This window comes from Xyrauchen texanus, chromosome 26 (genome assembly GCF_025860055.1).
Source record: "Xyrauchen texanus isolate HMW12.3.18 chromosome 26, RBS_HiC_50CHRs, whole genome shotgun sequence".
Classification (NCBI taxonomy): Eukaryota; Metazoa; Chordata; class Actinopteri; order Cypriniformes; family Catostomidae; genus Xyrauchen; species Xyrauchen texanus.
This window is the reverse complement of record NC_068301.1, coordinates 16,238,476-16,262,131: the sequence shown is the minus strand read 5'-3', so window position 1 is coordinate 16,262,131 and position 23,656 is coordinate 16,238,476. Positions and strand designations below refer to the sequence as shown.

The window sequence follows — 23,656 nt, the reverse complement described above, 5'->3', positions numbered from 1 at the left end:
ACACTCTCTGCGCTGGAGGCATACAGCGCACATCTACAGGTACTGGCTAAACGGGGAAATCAAAAACAAAACAAACACAAGAGGAACAGCGATCAACTAAACCTGCAACACATCCACCAATCCTGGACTAACTTCCAAGATAGGAACGAGCATGACCAATGGCCTACACATCCACAACGTTTGCGTCTGCCTGCTCACCAGACCGTTCACGCACAAACCAACATGGACCTGCTCACCCAGGCCGTGTCCGTGCACCAACACACAGGGAAAGGCTACCAAACAGCCCAGTTCCACACAAAAGATGGGACCTCCTCTCTAGGCCTCCTTACAGGTGCCTGCTTATAAACCCTCTACCTACTTGGCCACGCCCCTTTACCAATTGCTACCTCACCGGCTACATTCATAATCAGTGTTAAAACGAAATTTGAAAAGTGGTAACGTTCACGCGCTTGTGCTGACAGGCAACACAAGGGACATCAGCGATTCACATAAAACTAGCCACTACGTCAACAAACATTCGTTTTAAATGTACATATTGTAAGACATAATGTAAAATATATTTTTAAAACGATGACAATAAATGCAAATGATCAGCATCTTAACTAAACAGTCATAAAAATAATATTAATATTATAATATAATATATTACGCATCCTACTCACACAATCAACACATACAAATTTCAACCTATTTGTGACCTCAACCTGGCAACCTACAACCCAGTTGCGCTGGTGATATCTGCGCAGGTAGTAGACAAGGGAAGTTGAATCAAGCATCACTGGCAGATGGGAGGCAAGGATGGAATAGTAATCTGGTATACCGGGCATTTTCCCGGTGGGCCGACGCACTTTGGGGCCGATCAGGGGCGTACTGGCCATTGGGAGAACCTAGCGGGCCAGTGGGTCGGCCGTGAAACAAGCTAGAATGAGCCGCGATTAGATAAAATGAGCCGCCATGCAAAACAGACCACAAAACGGCCGCGATATGCAGAAAAGGACAGCGAACACCCCCCAATTTATTTAATTCCTCTGAATTTCTGACTGAGAACAAGGAGCGCATTGCTCGTGCCTCATGAGTCTTTTGGTGCGGCTAGCGTTCGCAATGTCTCGTTCCCTTTGTTTCAGGGAACCGAGTTTACATATGTAACCGAGACGTTCCATTATGACTTCAGTCCGCTTGACATTGCGCTTACTAAGGCATATGGGGAACAGAATCCCATCACGCCGCACTACACGACATAACTTCCTAGAGAGGAAACATGGCGGCACAGTCTTATGGGACGACGACCGACACGAGTATGCCGCAGTGAGTGATCCTCATGATGGCCAGGAGGAGAGCACTCATAATGATAATATGAGCTATAGCCATATAGTGTGAATTACTCCTTATGAACCCGGCCGGGAGATTTTATTTATAATGAAGTGCTTGTGACTTATGGAAATATAACAGCTTGAATGCATGGGGTTGTGTAAATGATGGGGAACCTGTACTTAAAGGGAAGGATATATATTTATATGGCCAATGAATAGCAAGTGTTCTAAACAGAGAGGACTTGTGAAGAAAGACATTACGTCTAGGTTGTAAAACCTTGCGAATGTGTTTTGAGAGGACCATCCTGCTGCAAAACATATGTCTTGTAAGGACACACCATTTGTCCATGAGGAGGCCATGCCTCTAGTTGAGTGTGCTTTAACACCAATTGTCCGACAAGTCCGACCCTGCAACTCGTAAGCCAGGGTAATTGCATCGACAATCTAATGAGAAAGTCTTTGCTTAGAGACGGACATTCCTTTTGTGTGTCCTCCATAGCTTACAAAGAGCTGATCAGACAATCTAAACTGGCGTGTACCTGCAACATATGTCTGTAGTGTCTGCACAGGGCATAACAAATGCAATGACTGTTCCTCATCTGAATTAAATGGAGGAGGGAAGAAGGCCTGAAGGTGAAGCACCTGCGCTTTGAAGGGTGTGGTCGGAACCTTGGGTACATAGCATTTTCTGGGTTTGACAGTGGCTCTTGAAAGACCGGGGCCAAACTCCAGACATGAATTGTCGACTGAACAGTGCATGCAGGTCACCTACCCGTTTTACTGAGGCCAGAGCCAGCAGTTGTGCAGTCTTAATGGAGAGCATGCACAAATCAACAGAGTCAAAAGGCTCGAAGGGGGGCCCTGCGAGTGTTTTTAAGACTAAAGTTAAGTCCCAAGTCGGGACTGTAGCTAGCCGAGGTGGGTTTTAATGGACTTGCTCCTTTAAGGAACTTTATGATTAAATCATGCTGGCCTATAGAGGCGCCTGGTTTCATGTGCGTGATATAGTTGACATATACACTTTGAACGTTGAAGGGGTGAGTGCTGCGTGTAGTCACTTTTGAAGAAATATTACAATGCATGGGGCAGTTTACTGGGTCCTTGCTGTGTGAGAGACACCAATCAGCGAACACCTTCCATTTTAGTGCGTAGAGGTGTCTAGTGGACGGTGCTCTGGCTTGTAAAATGGTGTTCATGACTGAACACATCAGTTCTGGTGTGTGTAGTGCGCTCCGTTCAGGGGCCACACATGCGGGTTCCATAGCTGGGGCTGGGGATGCCAGATTGTGCCTTGCGCCTGAGAGAGGAGATCCCTCCTCAGTGGTATTTCCCAAGGTGAGTCTTGTTGCTATATACTTTTGAAACAGTGCGTATTTTAACGTTTACTGATTAGCCTCATTCACTTCCACTGTAAGTGCCTCCCAGATTTTTTTTAAAAGAAAAGGAGGGACAAGTCGAAATGTATTTTTGAGGTAATCAATATTATCCCACAAATGTTATCCATTGAGCTTAACTTCTATTTAACCTGGAATATCCCTCTGATATAAGTGGTCTGTCTCTGCTATATAGTCTCTGATTGAATGCGGTCGCTGAGTGTTATAATGATAAATATTTACGTTATTTAACTCACTTTTTAATGTTTCTCTTTTCGTTAAAAAAACTATTTTCTCCAAGTTTGTGACTTGCAACTGTTTTGTTTGTTTTATAGTTTAAGCATATATATATATATATATATATATATATATATATATATATATATATATATATAAAGTAACTGTATAAAGTGATGTAGCCTATAAGTAGTAACATTATATAAGCTCCAGAAAGCTTTAGCAAATCATTACAACTTTTGGGTATTGGGTAAAAATGAGTCAAATGTTAAGTGCTTTCAGTCATATAACCTTGATTTCTGATCATCACAGGAATGGAATGCACTTAATGGAGATAAGAGACCCAACAAATGGTGCTTTTGCAAATAAATAAGAATATATATATATATATATATATATATATATATATATATATATATATATATATATATATATATATATATTTACTATTAAACTTAAATACATGATCACTAGATGAAATCCATACAAAGTAAACAAGGGCAATTATTTTGTACAATTATTAAATACATTTTTAATTATTAGGAGTTTATATGCATAAAATACTGCATTAATCAGTATCAACATTTATCCTGTACATCTACAAAGTTTTCTGAAATTGCTAAAAATCTTCAAGAGTAGCTGTTGCTACCTTAAAGCAAAAGATCTCATCAGGCTGGAAGACCAAGCGATTCAAGATGTAGTTGGGCTGAGATGGTTGGTACTGGGCCCTGCCTAAGTACTCTAGGAACAAGTGTCGCTCCCAGATGCTAAGATATTTGGCATTAAGGAGCCTTTTAGAGAGTAAAATCAAGTCAGTAAAAGTAATTAGGAAGTTGAATAAAAAAACAAACAAGGTAAACAGTGTATGGAAAACAGTACAAAGACAAGCATTTATCTTTTTTTTTTTTTTTTTTACATTTCCCCCCAATTCTTTTTAAATGAGGTTTAAGCAATTAAAGTATAATTGGTTCTTCTGTGTCTGTAAATATTAATGTGGAACATAACATAAATAAAAAGTATAAAAAGAGTAGGAATAAAATAATAATTTATTTTATTACATTAAAATATCTTGCAACAACCTCAACAAGAGTTACACACTAAGGATGGGCATTTTGAGTAATTTCATTGTAGAGTAGTCAAACACATAAAATAAATTTAAATTGATGACTTCAAATTTAGAATTTAAGTTCAACCTTTAACTTCTAAACCTGTTTTTCTTATGAAAAAATTAGCAGCACTATGCATAAACAACACTTCTGAAGCAATACAAACAATTTAAATAATGGTAGAATTCTTTTTGGGAGAACGGCTAGATTTAAATGGGAGAAGAAGTTTCAATGTTGCCCAAGGTAGGCAAAGGCACAAAGAAAAAAAAAATTAGATTAGCATTTTTACTAGTCAAATATTTTAAGATGAACAAGTCTCGATTACTCGATTACTTGTGCACATCCCTATTACACACATACCAATATGCGATATTTGGCTTGATATTTTTTGCAAGTTTACATTGGAACATGATGACTTCCATCTTCTTTCTGTGTAAGATCCCTGTTATTATACTCAACATCTGGTGATGCAGCTTACTGGTCCATGAAATAATGTATTCTGCATGGCCTCCATGTCTCTCTACTGTCTCTGTTGGAGAGTGTGGACTGGGAGCTGTTTGTGGCTGTGCTGAAGCAGTGCTTTCATTATAGTGTGATGTGATGGCCGTTTCACACATGATGCGCATGCAGTACATATTTGTTTTCAGTGCCCATGTTAACATGTCAGAGCATTCAGACCGCACGTGGGTGCAGAGCAGCAATGCATTGCAGTAGTGGCTAAGCAGCAGATCAAGCAATCATTTCCTCACCAAGCTGTGCTGCACGTGCTGAATTAAAGTGATACCACATTGTTTGTGATCAAAATGAAAATGGATTGACACGAAAATGTAGCATTTTCACCATAAATGCATATAATTAAATTCTACTGTGTTTTACATCACCATATGACTTTCAGTACTGGGTAAAGCAAAGAAAGCCAAAACACACTATTACCAGGAGTTGCATAAATAACAAATGCTATCAGAAGAATATCTAAATATTTGTTTCATGTGAAATACACTACATAGCATTTTATATGGTGTCTGGGGGTGGAGGACACTCGCATCTCAGCAAAGAAAGTGGCAATCACGTGATAGTCTGGTGATTGGAGAACTACACCTTACCTCACATTTGGAAAAACAAGACAACATAATGGATGCCACTTGTCTAATCGTGGAGTTGGAAAAACACAAAGTTCTTTATGACCCTCAGGATTTCTTGTACGAAGAATTGAGTGCAAAAGAAAAGGCATGGGAGGCAGTTTCCTCAGCTGCTGGTGTGGATGGCAAGTTTTAATTTAAAATGTTTGTGATACTACCATTTCACATAAGAAAAGTACCGTGTTTAAATGTATTGCCACTTGCTTGAGCAACTTAAAATATAAATCTATATAGAAGTAATGAATGGGATATTATGTTGTTTACATTTATTGTGTTTAAACTTGAATATGTCTATTTTATTACTGTACTGTGTTGCTCTAAACTTCATTCAAAGTTCTGTCACCCTCCACCCTCATGTCCTTTTCTGAATACGTGTTTTTACACCACACAAAATTTTCTGTTGGCTGTTGCAACATTAAACAGTTGCAATTTTTCAACATCCTTCTCTGTAACCTTAGCAACAGATAAAGCATGATAGCCTTTCTTCTGTCAACAACTCACACTACAAGCAAAACAAAGAGAATCACAATACTGAAAAAAGCATTTTCAGTATTAGTGTATAGAGTCTAGTGTATTGGCATAAAATAATCCATTCAGGCCACACGGATTCATTCAAGTTTTATTACAAAAATGACATAATACGGTTGTATGAATAATTAGGGATCCAAGCAAATGACAGTTGATGTTGTGTAGATCAAATATGATAATACCTTTGATCATTAACAGTGTTATGTACTTCATTGTTTTAATCTAAAAATGAATAAAACAAATTTATAAGACATTTTAAATAAAACACTGAACTGCACTGTAACAGATTATGATAATTGATAAACCGTATAAGATGTGAAATATCAAACAGAGCACTGTCATTTCTATAACAGCATTTTAAATAGAATGCACTATGAGATGCTTTCATACAGTACACACAGTTACACTGACAAAACCAAAGACCAATGGACTGTTTTACAAAAAAAGACCATGGACTATTTCAAAAAGTGCTTGCGCAAAAAATATCTTTACAACAAATGGCACAATATTATTATAACCAATGTATAGCACAATATATAACAATCAGCATGAAGTATGACAAATTTTAAGCTTTACAAACATTAAAGCTCAGGAAGGCTTTAAAGAAATGTTATTGTTACTGTAGTAGTTTTGTTTTAAAAAACAAAAAACAGAATGGGTTAACACTCTCTATGACAATATATTTTTTAAATATACTGTGTGTGTATATACTGTATATATATATATACATTTAGCTAAAATATCACGCTTTTAAATTAAAACAATAAATCAAACACTTTCATGAAAGTAAACAAGAATTTGTTGAATGTGTCAACATGTAATTCAAAGCATGCAAAATGATGCAACCTTACCTATAAAATAATATAAAATAGTATCTGAAAAACTTAATGACTGAAGAGAACACACCTCAAAGCACATCACAGCTATGGATTTTCACTGCAATTATTTTTTAGTGTCCTATGAAAACATACCAACATTTTTGACCACTTCCATACAAATAAGCATTTGTATTTGGGTGATCTGTAACTCTAAGAAATATTTTTTTATTAATCTTTTTGTATCGTAAGAACAATCCCCCCAAGAACACACACAATTGTTACCACTGAATTTTTTAAGACTTCAATAATATTTTCAAAAACATGTTCAATGTCCATGCATGTATCGAGAAACTGCTGTAATAACCACTTTTTTGACATGATAAAATTCTATTGTTGCATGTGAGACAGAGAGCATGTGTAGTATGCATAACAATGCACATGCAGAGATTTACATAACACATAAAACAAAAACATCTAAAAAGAAAATACCTGCCAGTTCTGACTAAAGAGTCTATAAAATGTGAAATCTGGGGCCTGGGGTGGCGATGATGTCGCTGTAGGGCTCGTCCTGCCTGAGTTCTACAGCTTGCTGTTTCTTTAGCACTAGAAAGCTGTAGAACTTGGCAGCTGCTTGTTTCTTGTTGTTGTTTCTGCACAGCTCCAGCAAGCTGACTGATTCAGCTCCAGTCTTAGCTATGACTCTCTGTGGAAATTCAAAGTGAGCAGTCAGAACAAGAAACGTGCCACAAATCCAATTACATGTCACTAAAATGCTCCTGAGAAAATGTATTGATGTTAAATCAGTTTGTTTTATATTAGACTGAATATGCCCTCAGGAGAAGAAAAAATTTAATGCCATTTTACAGTAAGTGAACAATAAAGAAAACCTAAAACAAAAACAACTGAAAATTGTGCCAAACCTGTAATCCATGCAGCATTTGCTGTGTTCTCTTGTTCCATCTCCTCTCCTCCTGATCCTGGTCTCCACTCTGACCCTCCTCCTCCTTTCAGACACAAATTCAAAGTTAAAGCTGATGTGGGTAATTTCTACAAACTAGCGCCACCAAACGGAATTGCAATGTTACAGCCCCCTTTGGGCCGTATTGGTTTCTTTTGTGTTTGTATTCTGTGTTGCAGATTGGTGGTGATTGGAGACATCTGGCTTCTCAAAACTGATGAGATACACCTGTGCCAGTGAATGCTGCATGGCATTTAAGCGTCTCTCACCCAGTCTTCACTCTCTCTCTATTCAGACATGTGTTCTTTTTGGTTTCTGTTGTTTTTGTTATAATTAATTTTATGTATACATTTTCCTTTAATAAATTTATTTTTTATAAGAATTTAATCTATGTGTGGTCTCCCTCTATGTCACGGCTTATAAGCCGGTCATGACAAATGGGGGCTGATTTTGGGAGATTTTGAATGACCCCTTTGTTTTGGCGTGATTTATAAACTTAATTTAAGTGTTTTTGTTAGTTTGTAGTAATTGGGTCTTTGATGGGTGTTTGTATGCACTATTGTTTTGAACATTTGTATTCGTCGTTGTTTGGGAGACATGCATTAGTATTGTTTGGGTAAGAATTTTCTAATTTATTCTGCTCATAATTTTTTATTTTGTGGGAGTTTTTAAAAATTCTTCATTTTTTCTGTTTGTTGCAATTTTCTACTATTTTAAAATTCTTTGAACATTATGAGATTGAAATAGGTGAAAAACGATTAAAAGATACAGATAAAGAGATTCTCAAAGTAAATTTGGTTGACATAGGAGTTCTTGGGTGAACAACTTAGTCAAGCAACCATTGCCTCTTCAATGCCACCTATACGCAGTTTGGTATGCTCTTTAACGTTTGAGCAGCAAAAAGAATTGTTATTACAAGTGTTAGTGTGTTTCAAACAACAAAGTGAACAAGGTAACCTTGAGCTTCAGAAATACTGTCTAGATTTGTTTCGAGCAGGTAAACTCGAAATGAGAGTCATGCTGATTTTTCTCAGTGTGATCCTTCATTCGATACATCGGAAATTTTCACTGGTAAGGCTCAAGAGGTTTACTTTGCTTTGCCGGTATCAGAGAGTGAAAATTACACTTTGGTGAACGACACTGTTCTAAAAGCTTATGAACTGGTACCATTAGCATACCGCCAAAAGTTTAGAACTTTGTCCAAAGGGGTGAATGAAGCTCAGGTTAAGTTTGCCAGATAGATCACCACCCTGTTAGATCGTTGATGTGTTGCATCTGAGGTACACATGTTTGAGGAATTGTGTAATTTAATAGTGCTTGAACAATTAATAAATTCTGTGCTTGCTCAAATCGCTACTTATATAAGCGAGCATAAGTTAACATAGCAGCAAAATTAAGCCTGCTGTGCTTGTGGTGCCCGTAACTATTAGTTCTGTTAAGTCTGCCTGTGAAGAAAAGTCCAATGCTGTGAACGCTGTTAGACTTGGAGTACATGCCATTTATTACATATGGTTATGTGTCTTTGATTGGAATTGATGAAAATATTCCAATCAAAATTGAGAGATACAGGAGCTTTAGAGTGTTTTGTCTTACAATCTGTACTGCCATTTCCCCCAGGTAAATGATAATGGGATCAGTGTCCTTATTTGGGAATTGGGTTAACTTCTTTGCCTGTTCCTTTACACAAAATAGAGTTATCTTCTGATCTGGTGAATGGGGAAGTCTTGGTTGGCGTGCATTTCTTACTGACAGTTGAAGGGGATGACATAATCCTGTGAAACAACTTGTCAGGTGGATGGGTTTGGCCTGATGTTCCTCCACATCTTGCGGTTTCTTCTGTTCCACTGTCATCAGAGGAGTCTGATGAGAGTGCACAAGAGTATACCAAAGTATTTACAGCTTGTTCTGTAACTCGAGCTATGAGTGCTACTCCCTGTGTACCTAGGACTGACAACAGTGAAGTATGTATGGAGACAAAGTTCTCTCTACCTGAGTATCTAGTATTCTGCCCTAACATGATAGCTGAACAGCGAGCTGATTCTACTCTCACAGAACTGTTTGATTATGTTTTACCTTTCGACCAAATCAGAGCTGTTGCTCATGGCTATTTTTTGCAGGATGGAATGTTGATGAGAAAATGGATTCCTCATGGAGCCAGTTTTGCTGGTGACCCCATCATGCAGGTGGGTGTTTCCCCTAAATTCTGTCCTTTAGTGCTGCAGACTGCTCATGGTGACATTGCTGGTCATTGGGGTGCAAGGAAAACCTATGACCTATTTTTGCACCGCATTACTTTTGGCCAAAATTGAAAAAAGATATTGCTGCGTACATTAGAACATATCACACTTGCCAAATGATGGGTACGCCTGACCATAAAATTAAATCTGCTCCATTGTTTCCTATTCCGGCTATTAGTCAGCCATTTGAGCATCTGATCATTGATTGTGTGGGTCCTCTGCCTTGATCAAAATCTGGCAGCATTTATTTGCATTTACATTTAGGCATTTGGCAGACGCATTTTACAGTGCACTTACAGCAATTACAGGGACAATCCCCCCAGAGCAAGTGCCTTGCTCAAGGACACAATATTGGTGGCTGTGGGGATCGAACCAGCGACCTTCTGATTACCAGTTTACCAGTTATGTGGATTAGACCACTACACCATCACCACACAAACATTTATTTGCTTATAGTTATGTGTGCGTCAACACGATCCTCTGCACCATTACATCAAATCTGTGGTGAAAACTTTTACCCAGTTTATATCGGTCTTTGGCATTCCAAATATGCTGGCTGCCTGAGAGGTCTGTCAGGAGAGTACCGGTATTATGCCAAATGATTAGGTGTTTGGACACACTCTTTTTGGTCCTTTAGCAGTTTTGCGAGACAATTGGATAGAGATCGTAATTTTCATAGTGCCACAGAGACACAGTGTGTACAGTTTTGGATAGGGACATTGATATACATTTTTTTGGTCAATACTGTTTTAACAAAAAATAAATAAGCCAAAACCATAATTACTTTGGAATTATGTAAAAAAATATACAAAGAGGTAAAAAAAAGTATTTTTTACTGTTCTAACAATAAATAATTTACATTAAACATGGATTGGATCTTTGACAGGAATTTTTTTTTAAAGAGAACCACAATGAAAGATAAATAGAAAAAGTTAAAAATAAAACCCAAATATGATTGAACTCCAAAAACATTTTTGCACAACTGTGTTTGCAGTTTAATACAACAGAAACAGAACATTGCAAAACCACATAATGGAACAATTTTAAGTTTTAACAAAAGGAACAAACCCCACTTTTAAATTCTGTATTATAGTAATATAATATACTGAATAATGGATAATGCAGTCCAGACCGCTAGAGGGCCCCGCTTGCTCACAATGCTGACTGAAGCGCTGAATGTAGACTATATTTTAAAATGTAGGCTTTTATGTTTTAGTAATCACACAAGGCCAAATCGCGATTTCAATCTTAATTCAATCAATAATGCAGCATTAATGGGTATCATACTGGTGTCTCAAAACTCAAATTCTTCTACATATTGTGGTTATTATTGTTTCTGGATTGTGCATTTGAATTCACAGTTTATATGTGTTACTAATCAATTATTAAATAAAAGAACAGTTTTTCATATCTGCATTTTCATGCTTATAACTGGAGATGGTTTTAATTTCATCAATAAGTGGCTGATAAATATCAGCAGCCTACAGTATATATCGGTGCATCCCTAGTTTCTTAGAAAATTAACCTTAAATGGCTTAATTATAGTTGCCTCTGCATATTAAAATGGGATAGATGACATTAGTTAACACATAATGGCCTGGTTTCACAGACAGGGTTTAGATTAAGCCAGGATTAGGCCTTAGTTCAATTAGGACATTTAAGTAGCTTTTATAAACATGCCTTGGAAAAAACATTACTGGTGTGCATCTTGAGACAAAGCAGTGGCACTGACATATTTTCAGATATGTCAGTGCAAGTTACTTTCTGTTAAAACAGCTCAAACATGCATTTTAGTCTGGGACTAGGCCTTGTCTGTGAAACTGGGAGAAAAAGTTTAAATTAGTTAGTTTGTTTTAACAGACTAATAAGACAAATCAGCTGAATAAAAAAGATATAAAATATTGCGTACACACTAAGGCAAGGCAAGGCAAATTTATTTATATAGCACATTTCATACACAATGGTAATTCAAAGTGCTTTACATAGAAGTACTTATTTTAAATTATTTTACTAAGATAAATGCTCAGAATCTATTCTGGTTACTATTTGAGTTGTTAACATATAAAATGTATATGAATATTTTTAAAGACACTTTTTTTAAATCAAGATTTTAGATTAAAAGGTACATACTGTATCTGTTCAAGGGAAATTTGATTTCTTCTGGAATTGGTAACTGGTTTAAATTTTTCATAATTTTAATTCCCTTCACTGGTATCTGAGATATGACAAATTTGGCAAGAAATTATTTTAAAGCAGAACTATTCCATGTTGTCTCTTTAATATGAGGTCATTAAAACTGCATGTAGGATAATTATGGAAGAAATGGAGAAAACTTAAAATATTTTTAAATGAATTACACTATAGCATGTCACACCACAGGACACTGAAGCTGAAACATAAAGCTGAAAAACTACCCATATAATTAATTTACAGTATGGCTTATTTGCCAGGTTAGGTATTATTGCCTTGGGTAAGATACATTTTTCTCATAAGACTTGATGACCTGATTAAATCTTCCTTACCTCTTCCTCATCATCATCCTTCTTGTCTTTACTCTTCTCTCCTATGAGGTCGAACTCAGATATGAGCTGTGAGATGTTGCCTGAGTCCTCAGGAGGGAGCGCCAGCTGCTGCATGTTCATGTGCTGTGTGGACACAATGGAGGAACGATCATCCTCAAGCATCTGTATGAAAAGATGTGCAAGCATAGATCTGTAAGAAAGCCACTTAGTTCAATTTCAAGTAAAATAATTACTGGGAAAAACAGTAGAATCTGATTTAAAGGGATAGTTCACCCAAAAATGAAAATTCTCTCATCATTCACTCACCCTCATGCCATCCCAGATGTGTATGACTTTCTTCACAAACAAAGATTTTTAGAAAAATATCTCAGCTCAGTATGTCCATACGATGCAAGTGAATGGTGATCAGGCCTTTGCAGCTCCAAAAAGCAGATAAAGTCAGCATAAACAAAATCCATCAGACTTCAGTGATTTAATCCATGTCTTCTGAAGCGATTCTGTTGGTTTTGTGTGAGAACAGACCTAAATGTAACTCCTTTTTCACTGTACATCTTGACAGCAGTCTCTTTGGCGATCATGATTTTAAGCTCGATGACACTTCCTATAGAGCCATCTAGCACTCTACACATGTGTCAAGCACTAGGAAGAGTAATCAAGCTTGAAATCACGATCGTGCCTAGATATATACAGTGAAAAAGGAGTTACTTTTTTTCTGTTCTAACCCAAATCCAACAAGATCACTTCAGAAGACATTGATTAAACGACTGGAATCTTATGGATTACTTTTACGCTGACTTTATCTCCTTTTTTAGAGCTTCAAAAGGCCTGATCATCATTCACTTGCATTGTATGGACCTACAAATCCAAAATCTCCTTGTGAAAATCTTCGTTTTTGTTCAGCAGAAGAAAGAAAGTCATACACATCTGGGATGGCTTGATGGTGAGTAAATTATTTTCATTTTTGGGGGAACAATCTCTGTAAAAGCACTTAGAACCCCCCTTGTGTTCATTGCAAAATTGCATGAATACCTACTAATAAGGCTAAGAAGGAAAACTCTTTGCAAAATCATACTGAAAAGAAATGTATTGAATTAAAAGTTTAGAGTTCTATGTCCTTGCTTGTTAATCTGAGGACAAGCACCTATAACAAGTGTGATTAGCCTGTTTTGAATGTAGGACTCACAGGCAAGGCAGGCTCTGTGTCCTGAGCTTTGCGTTTCTGTGCGCGGTGTCCAGAAGGAGGAGGCATGACTGACTCATCAAGAGTTGTGCGACTGCCCTCCATGGCTGAGGCCTGTAACACACTGGGTTCCTCCAAGATGGTCTGGTCTGCAAAAAGCCAAGCATGGGCATTAGTGACATAACTTCTATCTAAAATACATTATCAAATGTACTGTACATCAATTATATTGTCATTATATTATGTCCCATATGATTCCTTTAAATTGATACAAAGAAAAAATGCCTCTCTTACCAATGATATCTCTTTGCTGAGACAGGGACTCTTCTCGTGGCACCTCTGGGTTCTCCAAGTCTTTGAGAAACTCATCCAGGCTGTCGGCTTCTCCACCCTTCCTCCTCTTCCTCAGTTCATCAGGCACCAGAGGGGTCAGGCAGCGAGTGAACATCTGCATAAAGGAGTAGAGCTGATATCAGGACAGATTATACCATAGAGTTATTAATGTTAAAGAAGAACCTTTGTCTGATACATTCTGCCACATCTTGATGTTACTTAGTTTGCACCTCATTTGTTCTTTCTGTCTGTGACAGAATGTAGCACCACTGCCTGTAATTTAATTTACTGTAAACAGTAAGTTTTAGCATTTTGAAAAATTCAAGTTTTGACATAAAATGACAAAGGAAAGTTTATTTTTTTTAATATTTTTTTTTTAAAGTGACAAGGAGCATTTTAATTCCTTTGTACAAAAGGTAAGATTTCCTTGTGTCCATTGAAGCACACAATATGCTCTTTGAAAAAGTCTCAAATCATACTGGAATAACATGGATTTCACACAAACTTGTGAAGTCCATGCCAGCTCGAGTGCATGCTGTCATTAAAGCAAAAGACAAAAACAAACAAACAAACCAAATACTAAGAAATTCTGAAATTCATGTCAATATTTTTAAACTTGAATTTTCACTCATGTAATACATATTTTGTTTTTTTAATAAAATTATACAAATGTAAAATAGACATATAATTTTCACCAGTGTTCTGAAATTTTGGGACCCAACTGTATTTTGCCAACCTTACTGGAATTGCATTCAGCAAATACGTAGTTTAATGTTATGACTGCAAAACATACTGTCCATCAATGGCTTTTAACTAGTGCTGTCAATTTAACGCATTCATTCAAAATGACCACAATTAATCATGACCCCCGGACCGTAAAAAGGAATATTCCTACCATCAGAGCAATTCAAGCTTAAAGTACCACCTTCGTGTTTTCAACAGGAATTTGTGTTTTCAAAATTAACAGTAATTCCAGTATAAGTCATCAGTAGAAAAGAAGTAGATTTTCTTTTGTGCAAATGTTTCAACTTGTATCTGGAATTTAAAGGATTCGGATCCCATTTTTTGTTCAATTTAATTGTAAGATGTCAGCTCACTTTTCATTATTATAATTTGTAAACAAATGACAATAGTAATAATATATTATAATAGTACTATATAGTAATATATCTCAATCGTGCACCTTTTGTCACGGATCAACCAGTCTCTCTCTCTCTTTCTTCCTCCTTTGCATAGACTGCATATCTACCCTGCTTTCACACACACTCTTTGTCTGCTATTATTGATAGTATCTCTGAGACTCCAGACCCTTCTACTATGGCAAACACACCTGTGTCTTCATTATTGCCTGCAAGTGTCATAAGACTGTTGTAAGTTATTTGTTCATCATGACTATATCCTGTCTGGATCTTACTGACCTGCTGTTTGCCACTCTGCTCAACTGGATTTACTCACAATGTTTACATCACTGTTTCAAACATATGTTCAATAAACCCTGCTACTGAGTTCATATCTCTGCCTCCATGACACCTTTAACTTTAAAACCCTCACGCTTTTATTTTGACATTCTGAACTCTCCAGGAAGTCCTATATGTGTCTGTAGGAAAGTTCACAGTAGTTTAATTCGCTACTTATTCAAATTCTGGTAAAATGTACCTCCGGTGCCATTCTAAATGCATATTATTAGTGAACCGAACTGATGAGCATCTACATCTGAGATACTGTTTGTGAGTAGCGTTCAAATATTGACAGCGCTGTGAAGGCTCAAAATAGGCGTGTAAACAGAGCAGTGCCATTCAGTATCGCGCTGGAGCTGTGTGTGCATTTTATATATTTACTTATTAAACACAGCCTTTTGTGATTCACAGAGCCATTGCATGTCTTCAAGTGGCTTTGAATAAAATGCACGAGTCATAAGAACTACTTTAATGGTTCTTTTATGCCATTTTTTGAGCATGACTAACACACAGTATCGGATTTGGATCGGGCTCGTCGGAATGATACCATCTAAAAACATCAGTATCAGATTGGTGCATCCCTAAAAATGAGACACTCCAAAATTATCAGTCAGATTGTGTGTACATTGATTCATCTTTATAATAGTCTACTTTGGACAGATTGACGAATTCAGTTGTAAAATTAATTGCTGTGGATTGTCGGCCAATGATAGGCCCAACTGATGTGTTCAATAATATGGAAATAAACCATATGTTACCTTCTAAAGTCACTTTTTATATTGCCTAATCGATGCTGGTGATATAACAATAAACCAAGGTGATCCAAGGTGATATAACAATAAACATAATGTTATAAATTTAGACTCAATATGTAAAAAAAAAGTCATGTAAAATGTTTTGCTAGATTTACACTGCTAAATAAGGTGGAAACGTGTCATCACAGTCTGTATAACAGTATAAAAAAATATATATAAAATGGCTACCTATGTATTTTGTTCCATTAAAATCTGGATTAATGCTACAGTGTTCACACAGCCTGTTCCAGAGATCTATCCTGACCTTCAGCAGTCTGCTGTTCCAGAGGGGCTGAGCTGGCAAAGAAAAGAGCTTCTCCACTCCTCCTGTTTCTTTCCACATCATCAGCTTCTTTGTGGGGGGAGCCAGATCCAAAGTGGTGACTATGTCAGAGTAGTCACTCAACTGAGCACGAATGGTCTTACTGTCCAGCTCCTTCACACTGTCCACAATCAGCTTCCTCTTCCTCTTTGCCTTGGTCTCCTTCACTAATAGAGCCAAAGATAAGCATGGCATAATGAAATGTGCCAAAGATAAATGAAAATCTCTTTTAGTATATCAGCGAGGAACCAATGTTGATATGTAACTGAAGTTTAAATCAGTGGTCTATAGCGGTACTGCAGGGGTTCCACCAATTTTTGTGTGATTTTAAATATATATATATTTTAAAGGTTAAAGACCTCTTATTTAAATAGCATATATGAAATGTGCTATTATTACCTGTGATGTCAATGGGCTCCAGAGCAAAAGCCTCCTCCTCATTATGGACCAGAGTGGTCTGTTCAGTCTGGTCTGTCATGGTGGGAAGCTGCTCCACAGGACCAGAATCTGGACTGTCTGGACCTCCTGCTGCTATTGGACAAAATGCAACATTTAAAATTTTATGCAAACTAAAAATGACCGTTACATAAAATATATTTCTTATGTAAAAAGGATGCTTAAAGGGATTGTTCACCAAAAAAATGACACCTTCATGTTGTTCCAAACCTGTCTGACTTTTTTTACGTGGTGCACAAAAGGAGATTAGGCAGTTTGTTAGTCCCAATCACCATTTACTTTCATTGCGTCATTCTAACTTACATGTAGTTTTGTGTTCCACAGAAGAAAGAAAGTCATACATGTGAGTAAATGATGACCATATTTTCATTTTTGGGTAAACAATCCTTAGTAGATATCATTATGTTAGTTACAGCTTCTATATGCATCTTACGTGAAAGATTGTCAAAATCATCCTCATCATCTCCACCGTGGTCTTGGGGCATCATCACACCCTCAGTGATGGCTGAAGGGTCGTCGAAAATACCACCTCCATCCTCATTACTGAGGAGCTTGTCCACTTTTGGTGAAGGAACCAGCAAGATCAGTTTCAAATGGATGTTTGCCATATATTTTGTCATAAAAAAACTTAAATTATAAGGTTTTTACATTACTATAAGCCCAGCTCATGAATGTCACCTTCTTACCCAGCATGCCTCCTTCATTGCTCTCCATTGGGTTGTCGCCAAAATCGTCCTTGTATTGGTCATACTCCAGGTGATTGGACTTGTCAGCTATCTGTCCACTACTTGACTCTGATTCCAGCAGCAGGTTAGATGCAGATGCCCCGTGGATAATGTCCACCTCAAATGCACCTTCCTCTCGCATCATCTCTCGGTCATCCATCCCAAAATCAGCTGAGAAGGAAAATGTGAATATGAAAAAGTTGAATGCTCAAAATTATGTCTAACATGATCATACTATGGTAAAAAAACCATTGAGTTAAAGGAATATAGCGGGTTCAATACAAGTTCAATCAACCGCATTCAACAGCATTTGTGGCATAATGATGACTACCAAAATCTAATTCTTTAAAACGAAAAGTAAAAATCGACGATACAGTAAGGCACTTTCAATAAAGTGAATGTGGGCAATTTTCAAACGCAGAAATATGAAGCTTATAATTTTATAAAGAAGCACTAGAGATGCACCGATGTATCAGTTGCTGATATTTATTGACTAATTAATGACCAAATTGAAACCATCGGTAATAAGCATGAAAACATCAATATAAAAAAAACAATGGATTATTTGTAATTATCTCTGAGACTCCAGTAATTAGAAATACACTTTGTAAACGCTCTGTGAATTCAAATGCTCAATCCAGAAATAATAATAACCACAATATGTAGAAGAGTTGGCACTCTACATATTTGGTAATATTTAATTTTTAATCTTTCTCATTCTCATGTTAATATGAAAAAAGACGGCATAAATGGACATGACTGTTGTGAAACTGGCACTCACCTATCGGCTACATGATGAGGGAAACCATCCAAAATGCTTTGAAACCAGCAGACTTTGACTTCTGAGATATTGGAAATTATATACATTGGAAATTAATTATTGTTTGAATAGTAAAAATGCTTTTGTACATCTTCATACATTTTTAAGCATTTCTAAGTAAAACAGTGATCTGATGACTAAAAAAGGTAAGTGGCAAAATATCAGTATGGCCTAGAGTTTTTTGTAAAAATCGATAACGTATCAGCCAAAAAATTTAATATTGTGCATCCTTAGTTAAAACTTGTGTATTATTTGATCAGTAAGGTTGTTTAAATTGACGTTTTACAGTTGTTTTAGGGTTTAAGATGTTATGTTGTCATGGGAACAGTTGTGAAGTTGGCTATAACTTTACACAGAAACAGTTAGCCAGTGATTTTATCACACTAAAATCGTGTTTACAAGCATGTTGTTGTCTCTTGTTGCTATACTTTTGAAAAAGTGAGTATTTTAATGTTTACGGATTGGCCCCATTAACTTTCATTGTAAGTTTTTCGTTTTTGTGGTAATCAACATCATGCCACAGATGCTGTCGATTGAGCTTAACTTGTATTCAACACAGAATATTCCTTTAAGGCTAATTCAGCATGTGCAGACTAACTTAAAAGGACAAATGAATGATTAATCAATATTTATTAGTTATACTAATATTTAAAATGTCAAGCACGTTCGAAAGCAATACCATAAAAAAGAGGTGTCGTATATGCCATACCAAAATCATTCTCTTGCAGTAAACTTAAGTTTCCCACTTCTTCTCGCATGGTGATCTCTTCCACACGGGACTGATTAAGTGTGAATTGCTGAGCAACATCAATGTCACTGCAATCCACAACACAGGGAAGGGTCAACACCAACAGTATGTATCTAAGCACTAAAATCTATTAATATTTCTGACACAACTAGCAATGACATCATGCAATGAAACTGATCTTTTCCATAAATTAAAAAACAAAAAACAAGCAGCACTCACTCTAGATCTGGAAGAGGCTGATCAAAGTCATGGAATTCCTCAGGTAATGTAATGGCATTGTAGGCAGCTTCACGGTTTTCCTCAGGCAAGTCAACTACACCTGTGTCAAACAGTCCACAATGCATTCTTCTTTAGATCTATTAAGTATATACACATCATGGAACTGTGCACCTCTTGCAGAACAATGGGATCTACATTTTATTTAGTCTAACCATGACTTACCTGGGCGAAAGGCCATTTTAATCTTAATAAAAGCCTCATTACAGTCTGCCAGCAGGTACTTGGCTTTTCTGTGGTAGATCCTCACCACGCCAAGGAGTAAGTGGCCAGATGTCCGAAGAGCCATTTTTACCTATCAAATTAAAAATGCATTATAAGAAAATGGTATTACACTAAATAGGTTAGCAAGAAGTTTAAAGCTCAACAATACAAAACAGTAATACAATCTACAGGAAAAAAGTACACTAAAACAGTGTGATTTAAAGACCATTAACCTTTGGAGAGATGATGCTCTCCACACTGCTCTCCAGATTGCACTCGAACACATGCGCCTTAGTCAGCTTCTTGTCCCAGTGGGCCGCCAACCAGATTTTGGCTAGCGGCCCACGCTTGCTGAGGACAAAGTGAGCGTAGAACATCGTCCCTACACCTTCTCACACTGAGGTGGTGGGGGACGCTGTACCTACAGAACAAAACAGGGTTGGCATTCCTAGTAATAAATGTTTGTCAGGAAACTTAAATTTTTTTCTCATATGGTAACATCTAAATTAACTAGTTTTCCTCAAATAAAAAAATGATAAGACTGAATCAACCCCACTACATCAACTAAACTAAATTTTAAAGCTGAAGTGTTTCGCTGAACGAAATTGCAAAAATGTACTTTATTTTCAATATACACCTCCTGTATGCAGTTGATCAAACAAACAGATAATCCCACCCCCAATTCACACCATTTGTTGAGTCAGTGTTGCTTTGTTCGGCTGGACAGATCGCTCAAAACAAACAGAGAATTTTTATAGCACCACAAAGACACAGTCACTGTGTCTAAATATCCATGCTTCCCTCATATCTAGTATGCCAAAAACAGTATGCCAATTAAGCTGTATGTACGAATCCTCAGTATTCGTAAACGAGAAATACCAGGATGATATACTATTTCCTGCGAGATTCTGAAGTGTGTATCGACTAGACACTTTACAATCCCATAATTCCTCTGTAGCTGAGGAGACAACATGTTCAAAATGCTGGATTCAAAGAAACAGAGGTGAACCCGTTTCGGACAGCTCTTTTCAAGTTGTTCCTTGTGCCTAAATGGTGCTTGTTTAACAAAACCAGAGTAGATTATTTCCATGGTTGCTGTTATTACATCATACATTCAGGTCACAGGTCAATAGCCACGACCCAGAATGAAGTATGTCCTGAATCTTTTCATTCTACTTGCATGCATACCTAAAGAACGCACTATTTTAAGGGCCGAGAAGTTATTTACTTGATTAAATAACAATACACGATTTTAGATGCAGGGAGTGTTTAGAGTTTTTTTTAGATAATTAACCTACAACTGGCTTCCTTATAGTTTTCTATGCATATTAAAGGGGTCATGACATAAATCATTTTTCCCTTCATCTCTTGACATAAGAGGTCACTTTACTATAAGAACACACAGAAGTTTCAGAACTCAAAACTTGCAAAGTTTGAAACTCAAAAACCTCCTCACTGCAAAAAGAGCATTTGTTAAAACCAAGCTGCCAAAATGATTCGTATTTGCATCTGACCACCTCCACAACAACACATCAACGCCTACTTTACCTTATCACTTCCCTAGCCTGCCCCACAGTGAGCATTGAGATGGCAGGTCAGTCAAGAGCAGAGTGCCAATCATAACCCTGGCCATTTACTGTAAAGTCTTAATAGAGAAGCAGCACCAATATTTCTGACAGAGGGTCAGAATGAGGGTGGAATATTATGTTTTACATAACAATTTAATCCTACAAAAAGATGACTCTTTTTGATTGTAAAAACCTTTACTCATATTATAAGTGAACCTCAAGGAACATTTTAATATAATACAAAAGGCATGTCATAACATCAGACTTCCCACACATTTTGATCAATAAATTTGAATTACTTTTTCAAGTGTTTGTGATTTTTAGAAAATCATTAAAAGTCAGTCAGATTAGCGAATCAATAACTCAATTACAAATATGTGAATCGTTTTGATCTATTGAAAATAATTATTTGCTCATAAATTGGATATCACTATGGTTTGCAAGCAACTTTTATTTGACAATAGAGTAATTCCAGTCGATGAAATATTTCAGAACATAGCATTACAAGCATTACTTTGTGTATTAACTATAGTAATAACTTCAGATATAAAAAATGTCCATGACTTTTCCAGGCCAACATGTTTGTTTAAGAATGTAACATTTGTTGTAATAATGAATCTATGCATTTATTCAGCTATATTAGTTCACAGTTTTATTTCTATATTTGTTGAATGGTTTAGCTTCGTTGCTGTCTTCCTAGAGAAGACGCCCACAGTACAGAAATATGTGTGTGTGTGTGTGTGTGTGTGTGTGTGTGTGTGTGTGTGTGTGTGTGTGTGTGTGTGTGTGTGTGTGTGTGTGTGTGTGTGTGTGTGTGTGTGTGTGTGTGTGTGTGTGTCTGTCTGTCTGTCAGGCTGTCAGTGTCAGTCTGATGGCGGGGCCTGTGTGATGCAGACTGTCTCACGCCATATATCTCTGCACTTTTAGTCTTTAACGCTTGGTGATTTTATTCTAGGGCTACAATAGTCTATGGAATGTCATACCTATTTAATGACAGTTAATAATAGAAAACAATGAGTGGCATACATTTTAAAGGGCTGTTGCTAACTGAAGAGCTAACAAGCTAACGTTCTGCTGTCGCGAGAGCAACATCTGCATGGAATTTGTACATAGGTGCGCGCCATGTGCGTATTTAACTAGTGTTTTACAACCGCAAAGGCGGCAAACACATTCTTCCGATAACAAGTCATTTTTTGCGTTAAACAAAGATGTTTAATGTTGACAGATAGAGTTAAATAGCGCCTGTGATGGATCGCTACGGTGTGGAGAGAGAGCACGGAATCTTCTAGCAAGTGTCATACCAAAGGATGAATGGTTATGCTTCAAATGCATGCAATTAAATAAATTGTTAGATGTTTTAGCCTAAAGTACTTACGATGAGTGGTCCTATCGTAGCGTTCGGTATTTAGCAACGGTTTCTAGGGTACCTTTCTCACTCCTCCCACTGTACAGTTGCCCTAAAACAAACAAAATGGCGACGCCCCCTCCAGTCGTGAGATTTATAAAAACGTACAAGATGTTTATAGGGGAAACGGATCCACATGAAGGCGGTCACACCAGCAACTGATGATCATATTGTGTGCATAGTTACAGTGATGCCGATCCATGAAGATTATAGCAAAGACCAATTGGCACTATATTCCTTAAAATGTGACATTTAACATAAAAATATTGAGAAGGGAGCTTCTGAAAAATCCACACATTTGAAGTAGCAATAGAAAAGCCGTAGGTTATTGACACCCTAATATTAACTGGAAAAAAAAAAAAAACATGAATAAGGGTATTTTCTTTGCAATTTCAAGGTCTTCAATTTTCATATGTTCTAGGATATGTTGATAACCCTACAAGGGGGGGAAAAAAACATTCATTTAGACCAAACAGAAAAGAGAAATGGTAGGCCTATATTGCGAAAATATGATTAAGTGATTTTTAGTGTTTTAATAATACAACTCTGAAAATCCCAGATTATAGCCACATGATGGTGCTCACACTCCATCCAAAATAAAGGTTTGACGCTGCACAGCCATGCACTACGCTGGATGGATAGATGTGATGAATAGAATAAAGATGAGCTTGATGCAGCTTGATCTGGTATCATTACTTGTTCTGCTCCAGATCTAAGAACATTTTGGGACCTCCTATACACACGCTCTCTCTTTTCTAAATTCTCTATGAATAGAAGTCTTTGAGCAAATTATTCTTAAACAAAACATACTGTACCATAAAGATTTGTTATGAGATTGCTTTCACACATCTAGCACAGTCTGAATACAGTCTATAATCCTTTGAAGCCAGTATTTATTTATGTATTTTATTATTATTTTAATCTGGTGCTCCAAGGAGATGAATATATATATTTCTTTCAAAGTAATTAAATGTATATCTTAATGGGTAACATTAAAGGAATATTGCGAGGCTAATACAAGTTAAAGGTGCACTCTTTGTTTTATCTTTGTGTCATTTTGTGCTTATTTTGGCCTTACAGTGACACATAGCGGTTTGGATGCAGTATCATTTAAAATCAGTAGTTTTCAGTTTCAGATGC

At 36.8% G+C, this 23,656-nt stretch overlaps 1 protein-coding gene and 1 long non-coding RNA gene across 3 annotated transcripts; one reads left to right on the top strand and one right to left on the bottom strand.

Annotated features, from left to right (window-relative positions):
• Window positions 1-5,772: 5,772 nt before the first annotated feature.
• Window positions 5,773-22,596, bottom strand: LOC127620349 (double-strand-break repair protein rad21 homolog A-like). 2 transcript variants are annotated; one of them, XM_052093558.1, is made up of 14 exons: window positions 22,487-22,596; window positions 19,777-19,964; window positions 19,505-19,634; window positions 19,283-19,382; window positions 19,025-19,131; window positions 17,457-17,666; window positions 17,204-17,329; window positions 16,714-16,845; window positions 16,258-16,481; window positions 13,703-13,856; window positions 13,412-13,557; window positions 12,229-12,390; window positions 7,432-7,515; window positions 5,773-7,214 (listed from the first exon to the last, which is right to left on the bottom strand). In XM_052093558.1, the coding sequence occupies exons 2-14, from the start codon at window positions 19,918-19,920 to the stop codon at window positions 7,023-7,025; spliced, it is 1,911 nt and encodes a 636-aa protein (XP_051949518.1). In that variant the 5' UTR covers window positions 19,921-19,964; window positions 22,487-22,596; the 3' UTR covers window positions 5,773-7,022. The 2 variants fall into 2 exon arrangements, with proteins under 2 accessions (XP_051949518.1, XP_051949520.1); XM_052093560.1 differs by having other exon boundaries at window positions 16,714-16,842.
• LOC127620350 (uncharacterized) lies at window positions 12,290-13,867 on the top strand. The gene is made up of 3 exons (XR_007967695.1): window positions 12,290-12,420; window positions 13,405-13,618; window positions 13,728-13,867. It is a non-coding gene; the product is annotated as an uncharacterized LOC127620350 (long non-coding RNA).
• Window positions 22,597-23,656: the final 1,060 nt, after the last annotated feature.